Source organism: Orycteropus afer, unplaced genomic scaffold (assembly GCF_000298275.1).
Source record: "Orycteropus afer afer isolate SDZICR_OR568_19922 unplaced genomic scaffold, OryAfe1.0 scaffold00252, whole genome shotgun sequence".
NCBI lineage: Eukaryota > Metazoa > Chordata > Mammalia > Tubulidentata > Orycteropodidae > Orycteropus > Orycteropus afer.
Genome location: NW_006921839.1, coordinates 1,846,647 through 1,860,177, shown reverse-complemented (window position 1 = coordinate 1,860,177; position 13,531 = coordinate 1,846,647). Strand labels below are relative to the sequence as shown.

Genomic DNA, 13,531 nt, shown 5'->3' with positions numbered 1-13,531 from the left:
CCCTCCTTGGGTTTCTGAGGCAGTATCACTACGGAAGTAGATTGCCCAACCTTCCTTCCGAGGAGTGGCTGGTGGGTTTGAACCGCCAGCCTTCTAGATAGCAGTCAAGTGCCTTAGGCACTATGCTACCAGAGCTCCCACAGTAGCCTTTACAGTAGTGTAATTTTGCTACACTAAACAATACTATTTTCTTTGGAAAACAAGCCCCATAAATACTTAGGCCCATTGCATCGGTTCAGTGTAACATACTAATTTCTAGAGGCCTTCTACATGTAGTCAGAAAACCAAACTCACTACCGTTGAGTTGGATCTGACTCATAGCGACCCCTCTTTGGGTTTCTGAGGCAGTATCAAGGGGTTGTTATGAGTCAGATCCGACTTGACAGCAGTGAGTTTGTTTTTTTTGACTACACGTAGAAGGAGCTCTGGTGGTGTAGTCAATAAGACATTTGTCTGCTAACTAGTAGTTCGGTGGTTCAAACCCACAGGCTTCTCCATGGGAGGAAGATGAAGCAATCTACTTCCATAAGGATTTACATCCTTGGAAACCCATTGGGGTCACTATGAGTCAGAATCAACTTGAGGGCAGTGGGTTTCGTTTTTTTGGTTTAGTACATGTAGAGTTAATAACTATAGAAGATGGAAGCCTTAAAAAGAAGATCCAAGAAGATAAAACACAAGTTATTTCAACAAAGATTTTTGTTTTACATATCAGGATACATCTCAACACTTCAATGACAAAAAAAAAAAAAAAAATTGGTTTACCAAGGAATCTACTTAATGGCTAAACACTTTAGACCACAGAGTTACCATTAGGTTATGTATACTTTACAACAGGCATTACTTCAATCTGTTAAATAAGCCAATGTGAAACTCGAAAATAATTACTAGGTTTGCTTTAGTGCCTAAAATATCACAGTATCACAGTTAGAAGTAGGAAAGTTTTCCTTTCTCCTTAGTTATTATGCCATACGGATTATTTAAATGTTAACAAAAATAAAAAATCCTTGAAAATATATTATCGGAGGCAATGAAGATAACATATGAAACATATGTACAAGTGGATTCTACAGGCAGAACTTAGTCAACTTCTACAGACAATGTGTCATCATCTTCTTCCAGGAGTGGTATTTCCTGTGCATTTTTTAAAAAAGGTTTTTAGCAGCAAGAGCTAAAACCAGAGTTTTGGTGATCCTTAGTTAACCAATTAATTGCCACTCCTCATTGACAAAAGATTTCCATTTCTTGTTTTCTAGATTTTGTATGTTTTTCAGTCATTAATTTCATAGTGTTCATTTTTATTAATTGCCTGGGAGTATATGAGGAGTTGGGCAAAGCAAAGTACCTCTCCAAATTTTGTAATGAATCTTTTTAGAACCTAAAATAAGTGTTTTAAAATAATTTTCTTCTCAAGAGATACATTATCTGCTTTATTTCAAATTTTAATTGTATTTATAGTTTAAAATATATGTATTTCTAAGTATTTATTCCTCTTGTAAGCCAAGAAACACATATTAGGAAATAGCTTCTTAATCAAAATTCACTTTTGGGCTGTTTATTTTTACATAACTCCATTGATGATAATTACATAGTCTACTATTAAATCCTAATTATTTATTTCTTTCTTAACAGATTTTATTAAACAAAGAAGAGCAGGACTGAATGAATTCATTCAGAACTTAGTTAGGCACCCAGAGCTTTACAACCAGTAAGTAAATTTAATTGTGTTTCTAAAGAGGCACTAAAACCAAATTTCAGGATATTGTGAAAAATATTAATAATATCTGTGCAATACTAAATATGTTTGTAAAAGTCCTCTAGGATTTTCCTCCTGTTATCTTCTTCATCACCTTTTTTCTCCATCAACTCAAGGCTATGGTTATATTCTTTTTTCCTTTTGTACTTGCATTAGTTTTGTAGCTTGTATGTAACATTTCATGGTGAGTGGAACTCAGAAGAAGGGTAGGTTTTTGGAAAGGTGGTGAGTCTGAAGGAGTTGAGTAGGCAAGGGTCGAGCACACATGTCACTGCTTCTTGTTCCCCCTTGGGTGCTGTTCTCTTTGTCTACCCAGACAAGGTCTCCCTGTTCTTCTTTCTCAACACAGCACTCCAGGTATCCCCTTAAGTTGAAGGTATTTTTATCAAAAGATTCACCAAAAGAGTAAAAAGAGAGCCCATAGACTAGGAAAAAAAATTTGGCAACAACATATCTGAAAGAGACTAATGTCTAAAATTTATTGAAATCATCAACACCTCAAAAGCAAAAAGACAATATAATTAAGAAATCGGCAGATGACATGAACAGACATTTTACCAAAGAAGACTTTAGTTGGCTAACAAACCTATAAGGAAATTTTCTCATTAGCCATGAAAGAGATGCAATTCAGAAGAATAATGAGATACCTCACCCCAGCATTAATAGTAGAGTTCAAAAAAACAGAAAACAGCAAATGCTGGCAAGAATGTGAAGAGACTGGAACCCTCATACACTGCTGGTGGGGGACTATATAGTGGTTCTCTTTCCACTGTAAAGTGGAAAGATGTGTCGTCATCTTTTTCTAGGAGTGGTATTTCCTGTGCATGTTTTAAAAAAGGTTTTTAGCAGCAAGAACTAAAACCAGAGTTTTGGTGATCCTCAGTTAACCAATTAATTGCCACTCCTCATTGGCAAAAGATTATGGTGCTTCCTTAAGAAGTTGGAAATAGAAATAACGTATGATCCAGCAATCCCACTACTAGGTATATATGCTAGAGAAACAAGAGCTATGACACAAACAGATATATGCATACTTGTGTTCATTGCAGTATTCTTCACTGTACAAAAAGATAGAAACAACCTAAGTGCCCATCAGTGGACGAATGGGTAAACAAATTATGGTACCTACCCAAAGTGGAATGCTATACAACAGTTAAAGAATAACGATAGTCTGAAAAATACCTCTTATCATGAATGAATCAAGAGGACATTATGCTGAATGAAATTAGTCAATCACAAAAGGGAATGTAAATCTCTAGAGGGCAGACAGGTATTCACTTGGGTGAAGGGAAAGGTAGTGTGCATTAACGGGGGGGAGCTCAGCACAAAATGATCAAGGCAGTGGAAAAAAACAGGAGAAACACAAGAGTTAAAGGCAACAAAGGTGAATTCTATTCAATACACAATCCTGCAATAACAGTAATAATGATACTTTCCAAGGAGATACATAGATAGACACTCAAGCTGAACAGGAGTAGGAAGGCAAATGGGACTATACTTTAGTCCCATGAATACATAGTTTTGATAGAGGCTGTCTCTACCCATATGTTTATGTATGCTGCAAATATATCCTTGAATGTACAGCATACCGGGGGCAAAGTTATGAAAACTTCTTACTCATAACCAAACACCTTGAGGGAATGAGTCATTGAGCATGAGGGCTCAGGACCATATACTGTCAAGGGCCACTAAGGTCAATTGGCATAACATAGTTTGCAAAGGCAGTGTTCTTCATTTTACTTTGGTGAGTGGCGACTGGGGACTTAAAAGCTTGTGAGGGGCCATCTAAGGTGCAACTATTGGTTTCTCCCCATCTGGAGCAAAGAAGCATGATGAAAATCAAAGATGCAAGGAAACAGTTGGTCCAAAGGACTAATGGGGCATGTGAATCCCAGCCTCCATGACCTTGAGACCAGAAGAATTAAATGGTGCCAGCTACCACTCCTGACTACTCTGAAAGAGGTCCCAAATAGAGTAGGAGAAAAATGTGGAATAGAACTCAAAATTATTAAAAAGATCAGGCTTACTGTTCTGATGAAGGTTAGTGGAACCCCCAATATTTTAGCCATTGGTCATCCTTCAAGCCAGGACCTGAACTCAATCCCTGTGGCTCAACTTTCAGCCAGGTAGGCCTGTAAGGTGAAGTGATACCAGGAGGCTATGCACTCATTAGAACAATCAACCATAAGAGAGCAAGAGGGTAACATTTGCCCAGGAATAGAGCTAGGAAAGGAAGTGTTAGGTGTGGGGAAGAAATGGGAGGAGTGCAGTTGCATTGTGTTATTGTCACATAACAGAATGTATGTGGATTATTGAATGGAAAACCAATTTGCTCTGTAAACTTTCACCTCAATCACATTAAAAAAAAAAACTGAAAAAAAGATCAAGCCACTTTCCTTTCTTAGTATGTGTCTCCTATTAATGAGTTTAAACTATTCTGTAGGGCAGCAGCATCCAATGAGGGGAGGAAAATTGATTCATACAAGAAATATCTAGGCACACGTTGGTAGATCCATGATTTGGATGTTTAATTTTTGAGTTTGGTAGTTGGTTCATGGATATTTATTATATGCTGTGTTAGGGAAATAACACCTTTAAAAATCACTTAACTTCATTGAAGCCAATTTTTTAAATGACTTTATTAAAACTGAATTTAAAAATCATTTAAAATGAGAATAAAATGTTAGGATTTATCTTACCACTGAATGGGAACGTTTACTAAGTGTATTCGCAATGAATGATGTATCACAAAGTAAGAGTGATAAATCTGACTAATAAAAACTTTTGAACTCTAAAAATTTTAAGTGAAAATGAAAATATAAAGAAAATATCCTATAGTAATTGATAATAGATAAATATATTTAATACAGAAAGCACCTATACAAATAATATACATTTAAGACCTAAAAAGAAAAATAGACAAAGGATGTGAACCATTTATGAAAAAAAGAGATAAAAATGACCAGTTGATTACCAGAGATATAGAACATTTCCTTATCTATTAAAGAAATTCAAATAGAAGTAGAAATACAGTTCCTTATTTTATTTTCTTACAGTGTAACACATTTGGAAAATGTATAAATCATGACTATACTGTTCAATGAGTTACAAGAAAGTGAAACACACCTTAGTTGCCACCCTCAGATCAATAGAACATTACCAGCACCTCTGAAGCTCCTCCCAGCCTTTCTCTCAATCTATTCCTTCCCTTCTTTCCAAAGGTAACTACTATTCTGATTTTTAACTGCAAGGATTATTATGCCCCATTTTAAGAAGTTATATAAGTGAAATAATATATGCAGTATTTATTCTCTGGCTTACTTAGTTCAATAGTCTTGAGATTCATCCATGTTTTTACACAAAGCTATAGTTGGTTTATTTTTACTGCTATATAATATTCCATTTTAAGAATATACCACAATTGATCCATTTTTCAACTGATGGACATTTGAATTGCTTCCAGTTTCTAGCTATTATGAATACCATTACCATGAATCATATAAAGATGAGTCAGATGCAAGATCCACAGCAGGAGAGTGAACTTTACCAGAGCTTTTAATATCTATTGGATACAGACCTTACCCTCAAGGAAACTAAAGGTGGTGATTTGAGTCACACACTCTGGTAAGGTAGTAACTCAAGATACATCCCACCCCAATCCTGCCTTACTGATATAATGGACAACTCACTCGAAAATGGTACCATAACCACAGGCATAGAGGCTAGGATTTTTAATACATTACAATAGAGGACTGTGGCTAGAAGGGCCTTATTAAGTAATTCACTGTACCACACCAACACTTAGTATCATTAGTCTTTTAGTTTTAGCTGTTCTGGTGAGTGGGCTGCAGTACCTTATTGTAACCTTAATTTGCATCTCATTAATTACTAATAAATTTGAGTACTTTTTCTTTATAATACTATACTCCACTTACCAAATTATCATTCGTGGTAATATAAATTGAAACACTGTTAACCAAGGCTGAAGAGAGCTTCAATATATTTATATACTGCTGGGCAAGTATAAATTGATGCAGTCTCTCTGGAAATCAGCTTAACAAAATCTATTCATACTAGAAAACAAATAATGCATACAGCTTTAAAATGGCTCATACTTCAGACCAAATAATCTTATTTTTAAAAATCTGTCTTGAAAATCATAAATGCAGTTGTAGTATTATGCACAAGAGTGTTGATTGCAGCATTGTTTATAGTAGTTGTATGGAGCTCTGGTAGCGTAGTGCCAAAGCACTTGACTGCTAATCAGAAGGCTGACGGTTCAAACCTACCAGCTACTCCTCGGAAAGAAGATGGGGCAATCTACTTGCATAGTGATACTACCTCGGAAACCCAAGGAGGGGTCGCTATGAGTCGGGTCCGACTCGACAACACGTAACAACAGCAACAATAATAGTGAGAAGTTGGAATCAATTGATACAATCCTGAAGTGGAAGAATCACTGAGCTACTTTAATGTTGTTGTTGTTGTTGTTACGTATGTCTTTACAAAGACAGTAAATCTTTGCAGAAGTAGATTGCCCTATCTTCCTTCTGCATAGTGGCAGGTGGGTTTGAACTGCCAGTGTTCTGGTTAGCAGTCAAATGCCTTAGGCACTGCACCACCAGAGTTCCTTATTTTTAGTATAATATGATCTTAATTGTGCAGTAAAAAAGACTGAAATAAAATTCCCAAATGTTAATAATGGCTTCATCTATGTGGTAAAATTGAAGATCTTTCTTCCTCCCTTTTTTTGAAGAAATTATTATTGGGATAAAAGTCACCATTTTAATCAGTTTGTAGTATACAGTTCATTCATTTGTGGTATAGTCACAGTGCTGTGCAACCATCATCACTGTCTAATTCCAGAATACTTCTTCACTTCAAAAACAAACCCTGTATCTCCCGATCCCACTTTCCCTCATCTCATGTCAATCACTAATCTACTTTATGTCTCTTACTTTCTGGACATACCATATAAATGGAATCATGTAATATGTGTGTCTGTCTTCTTTTATCGAGCATAATGTTATAGCACATACTAGTATTTCATTCCTTTTTATGGGTGAATAATATTCCACTGTATGCATATACCACATTTTATTCATTCATCAGTTGATATTTGTGTTCTTTCCAGTTTTTTACTATTGTGAATAGTGCTGCTGTGAACATTCATGTATAAGTATTTGTTTGAATACCTATTTTCAGTTTTTTTGGGTATATACCTAGGAGTGGAATTGACATTTTAAGGTACTGACAAACTGTTTTACATAGCTTCTGTGCCCTTTTACATTCCCACAAACCCCTCCTCGTTTAAAAAATACTTTTTGATCTTCCCGGGTTTCCTACAATGAATGTATATTGTTTGTATTTAACTATTAAGAACACTTTGGAGGACAAGGTACCTCAAGGCATAGAGATTTAATCATTCCTCAGGATCATTAGTCAATGCAAGTTTTTGTCCATTTTTTTTCTCTTCATCTTTGATTTCCATACCCATTTCTTCATCATCACTGGTGATACTCACTTTAATATGTTTGATATATGTCTTTAAGTATGTGTTTATCTTTGGAAATTTTAGAATAAATTTTGGAAAATTTAGTGTGTGTATATATATATATATAGAGAGAGAGAGAGAGAGAGAGTACTATACTCTAGATCTCATTCATTTTTTCCCAAAAAAAAACTGTTTTTAAGATCTACCCATGCTACCATCATACCTTTAGTTCATTGTTTCTAAACTACTTACTGGTATTTTCTGACAAGTACTGACCATAGTTTACTTACTTATCCCTCTAATGATAGATAACTGTTTTGCTTCCAACTCACTACTTTAAAGAATGCTGTAATGAGCACTCTTATACATGTCCTTCACTGAACTTACACATAAGTTTTTCTGGGATTTATCCCTAGAATTGGAGCCAGGGCTAATATATACCCATTGCTACCAAGTTGCTAGATTGCTTTCTAGAGGAGTTGTCTCTTCTGCACTCTGAACAGTAATATGTGTGGGTATCTCTTTCCTCTCATTCTTACCAACTGTTGGTGTCATCCATCTCTAATTTTGCCAGTGAATGGGCAAACAGTGGTATCTTACCATTTCAATGTGTGTTTCTCTGATCACTGGTAAAGTTAAGCATCTTAAATTTGCTTGCCATTTGGGTTTCCCTTTCTATGAATGGCCTGTTTATATCCTTTGGTTTGTTTGTTTGTTTGTTTGTTGGACTCCCTAACTTCTTTGTCTTTCTTTCTTTTTTCTTTTTAAAATGAATGTGCTTATTTCTTTTATAATAATGAATATTAATGAATTTTGTTTAGTTTTCTTTCTGTAAATGGTAATATGTTGTTGTTATGTGCTGTCGAGTCGGACCTGACTCATAACGACCCCTCCTTGGGTTTCCAAGGCAGTATCACTACGGAAGTAGATTGCCCCATCTTCGCTGGTGGGTTTGAACGGCCAGCCTTCTGGTTAGCAGTCAAGTGCCTTAGGCACTACGCCACCAGAGCTTCCAAATGGTAATATAGTTATTTTTATTTTGGTTTCATTTTAAAAGAGAGGAAAGTATAGAAACGTTTTCAAAGTCCTAACAGAGTTAATTTTTGTTTTTAGTCCAGATGTCAGAGTGTTCCTTCAAATGGACAGCCCAAAACATCAGTCAGATCCTTCTGAAGACGAGGATGAAAGAAGTACTCAGAAGGTAGAAAAATGGATGATATTTTTTAACAGAAAAGAATGCCATTCTCCAAAGATGGAATTAGTAGCAACTTTAAGATAATGTTTACTTAAAATGAAATAATTTTATCCATAGATTTTCTGCTTTGTAGAACACATAGAATGATATGTACCCCCTCTTATTGATGACTGTTTCATATGAAACTTGAAGTGTATTTTTTATTGCAAAAAGTAAGATGTTGATTTTTTAAAGTTTTGAAAATAGTAACAAGTATTACCAATAACTACCACCTAAACCTAGTAATTTTTAATACTTTAGTAGTTTTCTTCCCAGTCTTCTGTTAATATATATGTTTTGAAAATTTATCTTATCTTAATTATGTAGTATATGGAATTTTATATCCTTTTTTCCCTTTACATCTTATTTTTTGGTCATTGTATAGACTTCATTATCATCACCACACTTGAAATTACTACTTTGAATTTTGGTCAGGAGGAAAGGCCTCTTCAGGCAAAACATTGCATACCTCTACATCTGCACTGTCAGATTTTGATACATAGAGCAATCAATACTGCAGCGCACAGATTGCTTTTATTTGATCTTTCTTTCCATGGTCTTGTAACTCCCACCAAATGATTGGGTGGGACTGTGCAGATAAGGTGCTTGTAGCCCACCAAAGGGGATTGGACAGCTTGCTAATAATGCAAATAAGGTACATGGCACCCTTTAGGGGGTAAACTCCAAAAACCAAATTCACTGCCATCGAGTCAATTCTGACTCACAGCGACCCACACTGGGTTTCCTAGGCAATAAATCTTTATGGAAGTAGATTTTCCCATCTTCCTTCTGTGGAGTGGCTGGTGGGTTTGAACTGCCATCCTTCTGGTTAGCAGTCAAATGCTTTAGGCACTATGCCACCAGAACTCCTTTTTCAAGGGGTAGAACTGGGCAAATAAGGCATACAGAACCCTAACAAGAGAATTGGTTGGTTTGGACATCTTGCTGGACTTAAAATAAGCCATCCCGGGGGGAATCTCACTACCACCAAGAAGAACCAGGAGTGGAGCACGTCCTTTGGATCTGGGATTCCTGCTCTGAGAACATCCTAGACCCATGAGACAGAGAAACAGACCCACAAACGAGAGCAAGAGATGGTGGTGCAGTGGTAGCAAAAGTGACTGCAGCACAAGATGACAGGAACCAGGAGACTGGCTCAAGATGGTTGTGGTGGGTCTTGCTGAACTACAAAGCTAAGAATTGTAATACATGCCCAAGAAGGCCCCCAGCAGGGCCTGGCAGCAGAAGGCAAGAAGAAACTGTCCTGATTAAGGAACTAAGTCCTGAGTGTTCCTGCTACTTCCAAGTTGATCCCAATCCCAAATTGTACTCCATTACTTCTCTAATAAACCTTATAATCATGAGTATTGTCTATGTGTTCTGTGTGGCCATTGCAGCAAATTGTCAAACCCAGCACAGAAGTAGAGAGTGCCATGGTTGGGACTGGTGTCAGAAATGATAAAAGGTTTGGGGAGAGGAGGTATGTCTGACCTCTGCTTCACAGGAGTCATCCTGGGTTGTTGATACTGATAATGATTCTGCTCCCTCCTTGTGAAGTTAGACAGGGAAGTCTGACACCCCTACACCATCATTTTTACAAGTACACATGTATATTTGGCTTCTTTTGGCATATGTACAAAATCAGTATATATTCCTATGAAAGAAAGATATGCCATTGTTTTTTAAAGTAGATCATGATGCTGTAATAGCAAATAAGTAAATGTAATAAGCTTGTGTCTTATGAATATATTTTCAACAATTGCCTTAGGAAATAATGTGGAAAAGGTAAATTAGGATAATTTAACCCTGGATTATTGTATAGGAATTAAAATTATAAATCAAGTGTTATATACATATAATGTCTTTATAATTCATAATTGATCTTAATTATTGTTAAGTACAAGCATGAAAATCAAAGGTGTTGGGATAATGGGTTAAAGTACCTTTTTATCTATGTACAGACAGACCTCGGATATATTACGGGTTCAGTTCCAGACCACCACAATAAAGCAAATATCACAATAAAATGAGTCACATGAATTTTTTTGTTTCCCAGTGCATATAAAAGTTGTATTTACACTATATTATAGTCTGTTGAATTATGCAATAACATTATGGAAAAATTTGAAATATTGTGATAATTACCAAAATGTTGGAACAGACACAAGGGTGAGCACATACTGTTGGAAAAATGGCGCCTATAGACTTGCTTGACACAAGGTTATCACAGACCTTCAATTTGTAAAAAATGCAATATCTGTGAAGGGCAATAAGTGAAGTACAGTAAAGTGAGACATTCAAACCAGATTCAGTAGAGGGAGTGGATCGAGGGATATTGTTGATGTCAGATGGATCTTGGTTGAAACAAAGAATACCAGAAAAATGTTTATTGGTGTTTTATAGATTATGCAAAGGTATTTAACTATATGGATCATAACAAATTATGGATAGCATTACGAAAAATGGGAATTCCAGAACACTGAATAGTGGGAAGTTATTCAAACAGAATAAGGGGATACAGCATGGTTTAAAATCAGGAAAGGTAGGCGTCAGGGTTGTATCCTTTCACCAAACTTACTCACTCTGTATGCTGAGCATAAAATACCAGAAGCTGGACTATATGAAGAAGAACACAGAATCAGGGTGGAAGGAAGACTCACTAACAGCCTGCTTTGGCAGGTGGCACAACTTTCCTTGCCAAAAGTGAAGATCTTGAGTTGAAGCACTTCGTGATGAAGATCAAAGACTACAGCCTTCAGTATGGATACAACTCAACATAAAGAAAACAAAATTGTCATAACTGGACCAAGAAGCAGCATTGTGATAAATGGAAAAATGATTAAAGTTGTTAAGGATTTCATTTTACTTGGATTCACAATGAACACTAATGGAAGCAGCAGTCAGGAAATCAGACAACGTATTGCATTGGGCACATCTGCTGTAAAAGACTTCTTTAAAGCGTTTAAGAGCAAAGATGTCAGTTTGAAGACTAAGGTGTGCCTGACCCAAGCCATAGTGTTTTTAATAGCCTCATGTGCATGTGAGAGCTGGACAATAAATAAAAAAGACCACAAGTGAATTCATGCACTTGAAGTGTGGTGTTGGCAAAGAATATTGAATGTACCATGGACTGCCAGAAGAACAAACTTAATCCGTCTTGGAGGAAGTGCAGCCAGAATGCTCCTTAGAAGTGAGAATGGCTAGGCTCACCTCTCATACTTTGGTCATGTTGTCAGAAGAGATTGGTTCTTAGAGAAAGATACTATGCTTAGTAAAGTAGAGGGTCATCGAAAAAGGGGATCTAGATGGATTGAAATAGTGGCTATGATGATGGGCTCAAGCATTACAACAATTGTGAGGATAGTGCAGGACTGGGCAATGTTTTGTTCTGTTGCTGTACATAGGGTCACGATGAATCGAAACCTACTCAACAGAACCTAACAACAACTGCTTTTGATTAAGTGTTTTTAAGTAGGTAACTAAAAGAAAGGGCTAGAAAGTATCTTACATGATGTCTTTATAAGTGCCCCCCTCGTTTATAAAGACAAATAGAGACCAAGAAAAGTCAAAACAGTTATGATCTTAATGTTCATTCTATTTCACCCTCAATTTACTGAATAGATATAATCTTTAAAAATAGTAGGTACAGTCTAGGGACACAATAGAAGGTTTGGATAGAATGAAAGAAAAATGTAGAACAAAACTCAGACTCCTCCAAAAAGCCAAACCTACTAAACTAATAGAGACTAGAGGAACCTTGAAGACTACTGCCCTCAGATAACCTTTGAACATGGAATTTCTGCAGGTCACCTTTCAGCCAAATAACAGGTTGGCTTATAAATAAACAGTATCACGTTTAACCGTGAATGTATGTAACCAAAAGGTCATTTTACCCAAAAGCCAAGGTGAGAAGGCAAGGAGAGGAAGGGAAGGTAGATTCATGGAAACAGACCAAACAAGAGTAGATGTAAACACTGAGAATGCTGACACTTTGTAAAAATTGTAACCAATGACAGAATTATTTTTATAAAAATTGTTAAAAACCAAAAACCAAACTCACTGCCAGTAAGTCAGATCCGACCCATAGCGATCCCTCTTTGGGTTTCTGAGGCAGTACCACTACAAAAGTAGATTGCCCAACCTTCCTTCTAAGGAGTGGCTGGTGGGTTTGAACTGCCAGCCTTCTGGTTAGCAGTCAGATGCCTTAGACACTATGCCACCTGTGTATACTTATACCTAAAACAATAAAATATTACTGAAAAACTAGTAGGTATAGTGAAAAATTGTCCAATTATGTATCCCAGTGGCATTATTATTTCTAAAATGCGCTCCATTGAGAAAATCATTGCCAAAAATAATAAAAATCACACTACATATTAAGGAGGAGCTCTGGTAGCATAGTGCCTAAGACACTTGACTGCTAACCAGAAGGCTGACGGTTCAAACCCACCAGCCACTCCTCGGAAGGAAGGTTGGGCAATCTACTTCCATAGTGATGCTGCCTCGGTAACCCAAAGAGGGGTCGCTGTGAGTCGGGGCTGACTTGACGGCACATAACAACAACATATTAAGGGACTAAGCTGTCTCTGTTTTTTTATCACAAGCTTTTATAATTCTCAAGGAGCTCTGGTAGCATGGTGCAAAAGTCATCTGATTGCTAGCTATAAGGTTGGTGATTCAAACCCACCAGCCACTCCACAGAAGCAAGACTGGGCAATCTGCTTCCTTAAAGATTTACCTCCTTTGAAAACCCAGTGGGGGTCACTATGAGTCAGATTCGACTCGATGACAGTGGGTTTGGTTTGGGTTTTTTATAATTCTCCTCCCTCATCTATATAAGAAAAATTTATTGAATGGAAAATTGATAATTTCTCTGAAAACTTACTAAAAGAATAAGTGTATTGAAATTACAACTTAGATTGAATTACATTGTCAGATTCTTTCTTCTGAAAGAATTGGCCAGGGAAAACCTTATGAATAGCAAAGAAACACTGTTTGGTACATTACCACGCAACTTTAGGAACAGTCCGTTTAGGCTAAAAGGCTC

General features: G+C 36.6%; 1 protein-coding gene across 1 annotated transcript in view; it reads left to right on the top strand.

The window, feature by feature from the left end:
- The window catches only part of LOC103204526 (serine/threonine-protein kinase Sgk3), a 118,202-nt gene that overhangs the window by 39,446 nt on the left and 65,225 nt on the right, over nucleotides 1-13,531 (top strand). The window contains exons 4-5 of the mRNA XM_007949718.2: nucleotides 1,633-1,708; nucleotides 8,364-8,451. Of these exons, the coding sequence (XP_007947909.1) occupies nucleotides 1,633-1,708; nucleotides 8,364-8,451 (164 nt within the window). The remainder of the gene's footprint in view (nucleotides 1-1,632; nucleotides 1,709-8,363; nucleotides 8,452-13,531) is intronic.